Raw genomic sequence first — 13,247 nt, 5'->3', positions numbered from 1 at the left:
ATCGCTTTTTGTAGCCAGCTAAATGTCTTTCAATTCTTGTATTTGGGATTTTCGTCCATTCTTCCTCCCAAAAGGCTTCTAGTTCTGCAATATTCTTGGGCTGTTTTGCATGCACAGCTCTTTTAAGATCTTCCCACAGATTTTCAATTATGTTTAAGTCAGGGGACTATAAGTACCATTCCAAAACCTTCTGTTTGTGTCTCTTGTAGATGTAGGAATAACACTACACTTGAAATTAATATGCACTCGTTCAGTCAATAGGGGCACCACCTCCATTAATTAATTAATAATCAATTAATTGGGAGGAAAAATAATTAAATCAAATTCATCAGTCTTATATCTGAGAGTCATGAACTCTGAATATAGTGAACTCCCATCTCATCTCTCACTCTCATCTCTGATATAAAGGAACAGACAAATACAACGACTTGGCTGTAAATCAAGATACTACTACCAAGGAATAGAGATGATTGGGAAACACTAAGCATATATACATATACATATATACAACTAAAAGAATGAATGAATGCATGAATGAATGGGTAAATTAAATTAAAAATTCAAAAGCACAATACACATACATCAGAAGTGGAGAAAAATTTGATATTTTATAGGTCTTGAACATGGGCGTGGCAGAATGGCTCAACAGCGCCCCCTAAACTGTATTCCCTGCGGCATGTTTCACCTACATGCACAGAAATCGGTACGCACATGTATAATGCCAAAATGCACAAAAAAGTCTCTTGGAGCAAAACCCTAAACCCAACAGGAAGTCAGTCATTTTGAATTAACCATTAACCATTTTCGGAAATTTGCATGCTTTGTATTTTAACTCCTCCGACAGATTTCATCAGATTGACTTCAAAATTTGTGTGTGTCATCTAGACTAGTTTGTGATCAAAAGTTATCAAAATCATGAGATTTCACTGAATGCCCTTGCCGTGGCGATGCATCGAATTGTGATGTTTCGCCATAAAACAGGAAGTCCTGATAACTCAACGTACATTGTCCAATCTGCCCCAAATTTCTCATGCTTCATGAGGGTCCCATCCTGAATACATTTATGTCTCAATATTGAGACATACTCATAGCGCCACCTACTGGCGACTGGAAGTTACATGTTCTGTACTTCTATAAGCTGTACCAAGCTGGATGAACAGATCCATCTGAAATTTGGTCAGAAAAGCCTTAAGTCTTTGATGATTCCATATAGAGAAAATGATGAGTTTTCACTGGACGCCTTTGCTGTGGAGGCACGGCGAATTTCGATGTTTGGACATGAACAAAGAAAGTGTTATACCTTGAGTCTGCATGATCAGATCTTTTCCAAATTTCCCATGCTTGATAAGGGTCCCGGTCTGAAAGCAAGTACAGGCTCACATTGAGTCATAGTCATAGCACCACCTACTGGCAACAAGAAGTCTTAAGCACCACTCTTTTGCTAACTACTCCTAGCAGGTTAGCCAAAAACACATAAAATTTGGTCAGCCAAGGTGTTAGACCTTGATGTTGATAACTCCTGAAGCTTTTGACTTTTCATCAAAAGCCGTTGCCATGGCAACACATTGTTTACACCATTTTTCGTTGTTTTTGAGGGGCTAGACATGCTTGAAAACTCACAAAACTTTGCACACATGACAAGCCTTAAAGTCTGTAATATTGTATAGGTAGCAGGCATGGGTGTGGTGGAATGGCTCGACAGCACCCCCTACAATATTTCAACGAAGCAGCCCCCGCACCACGTTAAACCTGCATGTACGAACATCGGAACATACATGTATCATGCCAGGGCGCACCAAAAAGTCTCTTAGACCCATCGCTTAGACACAACAGGAAGTCGGCCATTTTGAATTTAGTGGTCAGTTTTGGCGATTTTGCATGCCTTGTATTTTAACGAACTCCTCCTACAGAATTCATCATAACGACTTCAAAATCAGTGTCACTAGCCACTAGACTAGTTTATGATCAAAAGTTTTAGTTTAGATTTAGCTATCATTGAAGCACGTGGCCATGGCCTGGCATTGAGTTTTGATGTTTTGCCATGACAGAGGAAATTGCCATAACTTTAGTGTAAATGCTCCAATCTGCACCAAACTTCATGTTTGATAAGAGTCCCGGCCTGAACACATCTACATGACAATATTCCATCAGTGATGCAAACTGGCTCAATAGCGCCGCCTACAATATTTCAACGAGGTAGTCCCCGCTGCACGTTAAACCTACATGTATGAAAATTGGAACACACGTATCATGCCAGAGCACACAAAAAAGTCTCTTGGATCCATAGCTTAAACCCAACAAGAAGTCGGCCATTTTGATTTTACTGTTCAGTTTTTGTGATTTCCATGCCCTGTATTTTAATGAACTCCTCCTGAGTTTTTGCTGAATGCCCTTGCCTGGAAATGTGGGAAACTTTGATGTTTTGCCATGAAACAGGAAGTTGTCATAACTTGAGCATACATCTTCCAACCTGCACCAAATTTGTCATGCTTGATAGAGGTCCCGCCCTGAATGCATCCATGTGTCAATACTGATTCATTCTTATAGCACCACCTACTGGCAACAGGAAGTTACAGGTGCTACATTTTTATGACCTGTGCCTAGCAGGATGAACAGATCCACCTGAAATTTGGTCAGAAAAGACTTAAGACCTTGATGATGTTATATTGCGAAGATTGTGAGTTTTCATTTAACGCCGTTGCCGTAGTGATGCAGCAAATTCCGATGTTTCGCCATTGTATAACAAACTGTTGTAACTTGACTCCATATGGCCAGATCTTTCCCAAATTTAACATGTTTGACAAGAGTCCTGGTCCGAAGACATGTACAGGCTCATATTGAATCAAAGTAATAGCATCATCTATTGGCAACAGGAACTTATAGGCCCAACAGTTTTACTAACTACTCCTAGCAGGTTAAACCGATCCACCAAAAATTTGGTCTGCTGAGTTGTAGGACAGTGGTGATGCTAAATGGTGACGCTTTTACGTTTTCATCAAAAGCTGTTGCCATGGTGGCGCATTATTTGGCATGAAACAGGGAGCTGTGTTTGAGGGGCTAGGGGTGCTAGAAAACTCACGAAACTTGGCATATGCATCAGAAGGGGTGAATTTAGTTGTCTGATATGGTTGTTGGACTTGGGTGTGGCAAAAAGACTTAAGGGTGCCCCCTAGAATATTTCAGAGTCAAAGCTCTCACCTTTAAATTTGACATACATGAACGAAATTTGGTAGGGCCATGAATCATATTCAGATGCACAAATAAGTCTTTGGAGCCATACCCTCAGTCCAACAGGAAGTCAGCCATTTTGAATTAACTTATTTTATAGCGCAGTTTTCAAAATTAGCAGCCATTGTATTTTAACACGATGAACTTCAAATTTGGTCAGTGTCATTTAAAGACCTTTACAATGAAAAGTTATCAAAGTCTTTTTTCAGTTTTCATTGAATATTGTTGCCGTGACAATGCAGCAAACTTTGATATTTCACACTGAAGCAGGAAGTTGTTGTAATTTAGTGTACATTGTCCAACCTGCACCAAATTTCTCTTACTTGATAAGAGTCCAAGCCTGAACACATCTGAATGTTAATATTGAGTCATAGTCATAGCGCCACCTACTGACAACCGGAAGTCAGCCTTATATGACAAACATTATCTGATTTACATGAAATTTACATGGTGTGGTCGACACATGATATACAGCAACATGTGTATAATTAGTGGGTGTTCTCTAGTGCCACATAGTGGACACATGAAGTGATATTTATCTCATTCCAGTCCAGGCCTGAAACCATCTACATATCCACAATAATTGTATTTGTATTTGAATAAAAGTGGAAAGACGCTTAAATATCTTGTGTTTGTTTTTATTACACTAAGTTTAGAAAATTAAAGTGTTACAGTAAGTGTTCATGAAGCTTGTTCATGAGGCATGTGTCAGTAGCTCAGCTTTATCTCTAGTGAACACCCCCATTTCTGTGAGTGATGTCCAAATGAGGAAATGTGCGTCATGCAGCAGGTGGATGTGACTCCCCTCATTAAGACATGCTGATAGATGTAACAGCGGAGCAGAAAACAGGGACTGCAATAGCAATGTAACGGACCTTTTTTTTTCTACTCGAAAACAAGTAATTTTTAAAATATTTGCACAAAATAAATGTTCATAAAAAACCCACTATTTGTGCTTTGCTAAATAATGTATTTGGATTTGGGCCCACCCCTAGGTGGAGCACTTTGCCCCAGGCACATTTCAAAGGACAAGAAGAGAGGAAATGCATTGACTGAAAATTGAATATTGAATATTTTTTTACAGATGTATTAGAATTCTGTCGATAAACCAAAAGCAGACAAATAGAAACATGAAGTCTATATAAAAAATAATCTGTCATTCTTTTAAATGATGGATTTAGAGAGCAAGCAAAAAGAAGCCTTTTACAACCACAATTTCATCTTCCCATTAACCGTAAGTGGTTGCAGCCTGCAATCCTTCATTTGTTAAAAGTAGAGAAAATGTACAAACTAAACAGTACTAGTTTAATTGTTCTAGTTTTCTAGTTTTTACGTAGTTACTCATATGTAGACTTCAGCAAAGAGAAGTTGTGCCACCCTCTCTTGAGGGAACATCAGGACGTAGTGCTCCATCTCTCTCATGGCAGACCACATGGTGGATAGACTGTATGTAGGACTTGTTTTCAGTCTCCAGCCATCCTTTCCTTGTAGCCCACAAAAAGCAAGGGTTATAAGTCTATTTGTTCTGTATTTGTCAGGCAAAAATATTCTTTTTTTGTACAGATTAATTCTTTTGCATGTTATATGGAGAATTGATTAAAGGAGCATGGTTGCTCAAAACCTGACTTGTGAGAGAGGTTGACTGGCTGTTAATCTATGTGACACACTTGAAGTAAGCCAAAGTCAATCAGACAAATAGGAAGTACTGTGAATAACCATTACATGAGTGGGTACAGCAAGATTTGAGGAAAGTATCAAACCGTTATGGTGCTATTAATAGATGTAGAAAAATCCAAATCACCATCCATGACAAGCTCAAATAGCACATGTTTTCACACAAGTATTCAGTTGAAAAGGCAGCTGCCAAAGCCAGGGCTTTCCAGCTGCACATGCCAGAGTGAACTTTGCAAAAAGGGAGCTAGAAAAGAGAAAGGGGAAAGCAAGGTTGGATTTGGAAAAAGCTACTCTAGTGGCAGACATGGAAGCCTTAAGATTTGAAAGGGAAACAGCTGCAGCTCTAGCTGAGGCAGAGGTGTTAAAAGCTGCAGAAAGAAGAATGCAAAGAATTATCATCACTGACAGACAGCAAACTGAAGAATATTTATAAGACCAGGCTCAGACTGGTTAAGTTAAGCTGCTTCCAAATGTCTCTCCACCCCACAAGATTAAAGAAAATTCAGTCTCCACAAAACAAAATATTGGTGCGTGAAAGTAACTCACTCATTCTATTAGTTATTTTTGTCTGCCAATTTGGCACCTCTACTTTGCATGATGCCTGCCTACCACTCAAAGAACACTTGGCTCACTTGGATATTCCTCCATGAAATCTCCAACTTAACTTTTTACTTATCTTACCTCATGTATTACAAAAATAAAGAATAAAGATATGTTCACCACTCCCTCCCAAATCCCTAGTACAGTGTGTTTTCCTATGGTATGGTGGGACAGAGGTACAGCATATGGGCATGTGCTCAATGATGTTCACCCACCTCCCAAGTTTTCGGTCCAGCTTGCATTGAAACCTCGACCGCTGACATAGGCATCTGACTTAAAGCGCACTGTGAGCAGGTTACCAGTGCTGGAGACATGCATTGGCCTAGTTGTGGTGCTACAGAGCTTGGCCAGCTGAGGAGCTGACAGGTCTGGGCCTCCAAATACCTGAGGAGAAGTCAAAAGTAATGGTCAAAACACCAACTGCAATGGTTTTGAATTAAGCAATATTACAAGAGAGGGTATACTTTAATGATGCTTATGACCACATGTTGTGCCAACAATGACAGTAAAGCACACCCTCAAGTGTAATATTGCGATTATACAACAGTTACCAACGACAAAAAAAGATATAATCAAAATGTATTCAGATTGTGGGGCAATTCATTCTAAAACTAAAAAGCTTTATGCTAGTGTTATCTCTGTTTCCTTGGAAATACATGGGGTATGACTAATACCTGGAAAACAACCAGTTATGTCTGTAGACTCCTATGTAATGAAACCTAGTTTACCACTCCAGCAAGTAGGCTGACTGTTAGTAATGACCTAGCAACACAGGTGATTTCTAGTCCCAGTTGAGTCAGCCAGCCAACTTGAGCTAATGCTCTCTAGAGATTGTGAAATTTCCCAAACCACATTTATGAACACAAAACTGCTTTGCTAGCTCAATCTTGTTGTAACTAAGATATCTGCTGAAAAAAATAATTTCTCCATGCACAGATTTAGCTACTATGTCTGTGAAATTCATAGATATTTTTAAGCTAGTAGTGCTATGTCACCGACTCACCGGCACAGCTGATGGAGGATGCCAGAGTGAAAGCTGAGATATACTCTCAACTGAAGAGAAAATGTCTTGTTGTGTATGGAGGTGCCAGGTAACGATAAAGATTGGAGAAGGGTTTGGGTTTTTTGGTATGTGTGTGAGTGTGTGTGTGTGTGTAACTTGTCCCGCAATCTCAGAGTTCAATCCACTCCGAAATGGATCCGTTTTGTTTTCCCCACAACCCCAAATCAGTTCAGTTCAATCCAATTTCACAAACATAAAAGAAAGACAAACAAAACAACCCAATGACCCTAGCAAAGCAACACAGTACTTAAAATAGACACAGCAGAAACATCAGATTGGTTGGACCACCGTGTTTAGCTACACATATTCAAATGTTACAGTTATAGCTGAAAATGAGAACAGAAATAAACAAGTTTGCCAAGTTCATATATCTCAGTTATTCAAATCAACTGCCAGTTGTCTATCCAGAAGTGACTGTTATTGTTAGCGCAATGTCACGGTCTATAGTTCTAATGAATGGCAGAGTAATATTTTTAGTGATGAGGCATTTTTCATTTGAGCACGGCTAGGTGTGCTGTCATGCTGATTTGATCCCGTTCTAAATGTCTAGTTGACCAGTCGGATTGCTCGGTCAGAACTACCAGTTGTATAATGCTGTTTTACATTCCATTCAGTGTTTTATTGCAGGTCAAGAGTTACCCCGTTTCGAGTTCTGTTCATGCCAGAGTCATACTGAAAATGGACAGTGATGTAACTGACAGAACAGACATGCTTTCCTCTGCCTTTTGCTCTGATTTGGACAGAGTTCTTGCTGATGAACTGATTCACTTCAGATATTTCATTAGACAGTCCCTCCAGGATTTCACAGAGTTTTTTCTGTTTGTTGTGATCAAAAATGTTTGATTTTGCAGTTGCTTTTCTCAAGATTTGTGATTTTTTTTGGCTGTAAAATTTGATGACATGTTGTGTTGGTTGTTTTGATTACAGTGACACAGGGAAGTGCAACGGTTGGTTGAATAATTATCATGATTAGACCACATTTCCCATAAACCCTATCACTTCCTGTTTTGCTGTTTTTATCTGGTCAACCAGAATGGGGTTTGTTTTGATGATGACAGGAGAGGTTGAAGAGCCTTGCTAACTGTTAATGAGGAGTTACTTTTGTTGATAAAGCAAGTTTTGTTCGGAAAGGCTTACTTTGTGCCATAAGCAATTCTGCTTTCAGCAGAACTCCTGTGAATCTGACCTGCTCACACACAATATCAATACAAAATAGAGGATATTGATAGATTCGTCACAATAGTCTTTCATTCTCATCACAAGGTGTGGGCATTAAATTTACGATATACTGATGTCATAATCCTCCTAGTAGTTCCTTTAATGCGAAGAAATTGCAGGGATTTTGCAAAATTTTAACCTACCTCTAATATTGCAGAAATTTGTTGAATTTTGCATTAATTATTGCGATCACAAGATCACGATTTCCGGGATGGACTGATCAGACCTGTTGTGATTTGTTTAATTATAATCTGATCTCAAACATAACAAGTTGTAACATGTTCATATTAAAGTTGGGATGTGGTTAGGAGCAGGTTTGGTTATCAGCAATAATTAATGATTATCAAAGATAAATCAATAAAAAATTATTAATAATTTAATTAATAATAACAGAGCCCCACCCAGCCTTTAACATAATATGTATACAAATAATGCCAAAACAACTTCTGTTTAAGGTATAACAAAGTTTATTAACATTAACAATATCAATTAACAATCCATAGCACTTCAGTCAATAAACATCTATCATCCAACTACAAACTATCAAACACAAGCAGCTATAAACAACAACCAGCTATAACAACAAGCAAACATATAGCACATGTAGATGTGTCTGCGTGTGTGTGTTTGTGGGTGGGTGGTTGTGGGTGTGTGTGTGTGTGTGTGTAAGAGAGGAAGACGAGGAGCAAGATGGCAAACGTGACCCATGTTGGGGGAACACATCACGCAAGAGTTCTGGTCAGAAGAGGTGACCGCGAGATCTGAACAGACAATGGCAAATGGCGTCTGCCAGCTTAACACGTGTCTCTGACAGTAAGATAGATTGTGGACAGAGCTAAGCACTGCTACCAAGTTATCCGCTCACCAAATGTGTGTGTGAGTGTGTGTGATCCTAGCAGTCGTGGGGAGACATAGTAATAGTAGTAATAGTAATTGCTTTTATGACTCAGAGACACAGTAAACTGACAGTGATCCATCCCCTGTGGTCACTGGCCTTTTAACAGATAAAACAATTTACTGGCTTCACACACGGTGACAAACTAACACAAAGCAGCCCAACAAAGGTGGACAAAACACAAATCTACTTAGTATGATAAACACAACCAAAACAAGCAGCAAACAACAATAACAGTTCCATAGAATTCTCAGCAGCAGTAACCACACTCACGGTCCGTTAACTTCACAACAGCAACGATAAAGCTTAAAATAACAAACTACTGTAGTAATCTATCTCTGCCCAGACTTAAACCTCTTTCTTGTATCATTTAAGGAAGCGAGTTAAGTGTGTTTCAGTCCATCTTTTGGGTACTGCTTGGTTCCTTGGGGCTCAGATGGTGATGGTCTTCTCGCTCTGTCGGTTGGTTTCATGGTGGCTAATCCTCGACTGAGTGGCAAAGAAACAGCAGAGTCGATTCAGTTAAAGAAAAGTGGGGTTATCCTTCTTCTTCACTTCTGCAGGAAAGGGTGAGAGCACTGGGTTGCACAGTGGTGTTTTTCTTCGGATCCAGTAACGTACTCGGTGGAACACACAAAAATCTCTACTCATCCAGCGAGGTTGAGATTGTGCGATCTAGTTATAGTTAATGTACGTACAGGTATACTTCCTAATGGTAGCTGTGGGAACAGCTGGAAGCAGTAACCACGACTGTAAGTGTAGTTTTGAGAGCATCTCAGGTGTTTATACTCTTGGTGACATCACGGCTGGAGAACGGGATCCCACATGGGTACCGGCAGGCCTTGTCCAAAGGGAGCCGAGAGTTTGAATCTGCCTGATTTCACACCTCGGTGTAAACTGAGCATGGCATTGTGGGAACCGAAGTCCATTTTTGACTCCTTTTATCTGTCAAAAGCATTGCGGTGTTTAAGTCCATCAGCAGACACAAGACAGGTGCCTTTCAAGTTGACTCATTTGATGGCTGTGTTAACCATTTATATACAGTACCAGTCAAAAGTTTAGTGTAGGAGGACAACCGCTTGTTCTTTAATTGTGTTAACTAATCTCTGATTCTTAAGGAAAATAAGAGACAGACTCCCTGGATTCCTTAGCTTGTAAGAGCAGACCCCTGGCCTGCAGAACTGACCTTTTGTAACCTTCTAAGTGGGGGTTGATCAGTGATGCTCAACAGACTCAGAAAGACCTCCTAAAAAACCATTTCGATAAGTTGAATTATGACACAAACTAATAACATTAACTGACCCTAAAGGCTACTTGGACCAGAGAAAAACAACTCCCAGCTTAGATGGAGCACAGACTCTTATCACCAATGCCATAAAACTAACCCACATTCCTGAGGACTTTGTGAAGCCTCCGTGCAAATCTGAGGCAAACCTGAAATTCCTGTAAATTAAATGTCTAATTATTATGCAACTTATATCATGTTATTTGTCATGTAAATACAAGAAGAATGGTATAACTTTCATAGGTGTATGACTATCTACTAAAAAGATATAGGACTTAGATTTTATTAACCTTTTATACTATATTTAACCATACTGCCCTCTACTGACAAGAGTTAAATTCCCTTAATTAATGAATGTTTGATAACCATGAATTTGTATTTTAAAATCACCGAAGTGTATAACTTGTGATCTCATAACCTCATACACAATCATATTTTAATAGTTAAATTAGACAACTAGTTGTGTTGAAAGAATGAAGTTTCTGAAGTAATAGGAATGTAAAGATATAATGTTTGAAGGATTTGAGTTTAAAGTTTTCTTTTATTGTTAAAGAACAGTCACATTGAATGCTTTTATATTATGAAGTAAGGGTTATGTTCAACTTATATTTAAATATGTTTCTGAAAGTAATCTTATCACATAAGTGTTGCCTAACTTTATTTCCTTTCACTATAGTATTAAACTTAAACAACTATTTTAGCAGATGGTTTGAGATGTGAGAAAGTTGAGCAATGAAGGTTGTATGCTTAAACATCATGAAGTGTTAATATGAAGGTTAATGTTTGTTATTAGAAGAACTGACTTATCATGAATCATGTAAACTGCTTAACTGTTTCTTGAATGGTTTTACAAATATGACACAAGCTGCAGGACCGATATTAATTAGAAAATATCATGTAATGCTTGGACATTATGAAAAGAATGTGTTTACAGCTTTAATGTGAAATAATAGGCAACAGCGACTTGAAGTGTGAGTTTTTGCATGTAAAAACTCAGAATTAGACTTCCCCAAATTCCTTTACTTCAGGAGGCACAGGCTGCAAAGCACCAGCCACACCTAAAGCCCCTAAAACAAAGAAATTGAATATTCATCACTTATTTGGCACGAAACCCAAGAACACACCCAAACTCCTCCCGTTTTATCCTAACTTATAAAAACAGCCTCAAAGAGATTCCTCTTTGAGCTGGCCTCCAAGAACTCAAAAAAAATTCTTAAGACGTCTCTTTTATTTGTTTTTCAACCAAAAATATCCATATTTAATCTTTTTTTTGCTAAAAGTTAATTTGTTTTGTTTTATTAGTAACATTAAGTCTCATATTTCCATGTATAGTACTTTTATTCCAATGTAAACTTGGACAGTATTTTATTTTGAAGTAAACGCCACTGAAGATTTGAGCATAGCCTGACAAAACTTTATTCGGTACTCAACTCAAGTTACTACAAGCCAAACAAAGCCTGAATCCTCAACGTGAACTTCTAAAGGAGGAGGAGGAGGAGGAGAAAAAGAAGGAGAAGAAGAAGGAGAAGAAGAAGTAGAAGAAGGAGAAGGAGAAGGAGAAGGAGAAGAAGAAGAAGAAGAAGGAGAAGAAGAAGAAGAAGGAGAAGAAGGAGAAGAAGGAGAAGAAGAAGAAGAAGAAGAGAAGAGATAAGTGGGTTAGCAAAGTATGTTGAGCCCAAAGCCAGGGTTTTCAATGTCACAAAGATGGCTCTCTTTTAACCTGGCTACATCACCATGGTAACTTATACTGCAAACTTAACCTGGTCCGGAGCAGGTTATGTTCCGAGTTTCGGGTTAAATCGGCAATGAAAAGTGCTGTCCTTTCACTAACCAGCTGATTTGCTGCCAAGTCTGTTTAACACTGCTGGTACTGCAGCTATTAGAACATCGGTTAGAAAATTGATTAGTCTTTTATCATACTTACCATTGATTTGATAAGTCATATTGTAATTTGTAATGGTGCAATAGGTTAGGGTTACTTGTGGGATGGGATTTTGTTAAATATATATCAAACTGTATTTCAAATTAAAAAAAAAAAAAGAAACTAATGAAGAAATACTTTGAACAAAAATAAAATAGATTAGTCTACTGGTATTTATCACAGATAATATTATATATATATATATAATATAAATTCCACTTCGATTTGGCCAAAACCTAAAGTGATTTCCACTTATCCTTCAATATGGGACAGAGTCAGACCTAAATACACTTCTTGAGTATAATGTATAGATCTGCTGCATCAAGTTTAAAGTGTAAGAGCTCTGGATGTGGGAGGCACGGAGAGAGCATTGAGTGGTAAAATAAGTATATTAACTAATTACGTGTTGCTTTTTGCTGTGATAATGTATTCTTCATAGCTCTCCGTTATAATCATCTGTTCCTCCTGACTGAAGTAGGCGGCACACGATCGATCCATTTTGTGCTGAGAGAGAGTCAAATGACGCGCCAAACGCCCCCTTTCACGGGGACGTGCACAGAATCCGCAGAGAAAGTTCATAACTACCGTAGTGATTCCACTTATCTCTGATCGCGAGTTTAGGGTTTGTCGAGCCAGCTCACACAAAGAAAGCCGGGGTATGTTAAACTTGCTTCGCCGTACACCCCTCTGCTCTCTGAGAGTACTATTGCAAACTAGAAGATAAGCCGGCCTAAAGACTCCTTCAGAGCAGCCTTACACGGCTTGATTCTCTACACCTACGAAGATGTCACCTACAGCTGATCCGGGCAATTTCACTACAACACCACTCGTGATGCTGCATCAGACGACGCTGGATCTACAGTCTATGCGTTGGACCTGCCGAGATGACGCCTCTACAACGACGAAACACCCCAACAGTAAGGCATAACGTGGCTTTCTGATCAAGGGTTGATGTCTAATAACGTTAAAATTAAAATAATTAATTTAGAGAAGTTGAAGTAGCTTTCCCCTTAGCATTCCCCGGTGGATTACTAACGTAACCTCGAGTCACACACTTCGAGCCACTTTTGCTGAATAATATTCTTTATTATTTTTATTATTATTTACAGACCTTATTTATTTATTTTACTTTCTTTTTATTGATTATTTTCTGTATATTATCATGCTTTATCATGTATCCACAAGACGTTTAGCTATTAATAAATGTCTTCATTTATCCTAAAGGTGTTTGGTTGTTTCTTTGAGCTGCAGTAAATAGAGGTCACTGTTTGGGACACGAATTTACGTCTATGAGACTAATTCACTGATTAAATTGAACAAGGGTTAGTGCTCCCTTCTGGCACTAACAAATCCTAACCAAAAG

General features: G+C 38.7%; 1 protein-coding gene across 2 annotated transcripts in view; it reads right to left on the bottom strand.

The window, feature by feature from the left end:
• The window catches only part of cubn (cubilin (intrinsic factor-cobalamin receptor)), a 184,286-nt gene that overhangs the window by 102,575 nt on the left and 68,464 nt on the right, over window positions 1-13,247 (bottom strand). For both annotated transcript variants that reach the window (XM_042398686.1, XM_042398687.1), the window contains one exon: window positions 5,718-5,886. In XM_042398686.1, coding sequence (XP_042254620.1) covers window positions 5,718-5,886 — 169 coding nt within the window. The remainder of the gene's footprint in view (window positions 1-5,717; window positions 5,887-13,247) is intronic.

Source organism: Thunnus maccoyii, chromosome 21 (genome assembly GCF_910596095.1).
Source record: "Thunnus maccoyii chromosome 21, fThuMac1.1, whole genome shotgun sequence".
In the NCBI taxonomy this organism is placed as follows: Eukaryota; Metazoa; Chordata; class Actinopteri; order Scombriformes; family Scombridae; genus Thunnus; species Thunnus maccoyii.
Note: the sequence above shows the minus strand (reverse complement) of the source record. Positions and strands in the feature narration are given on the sequence as shown.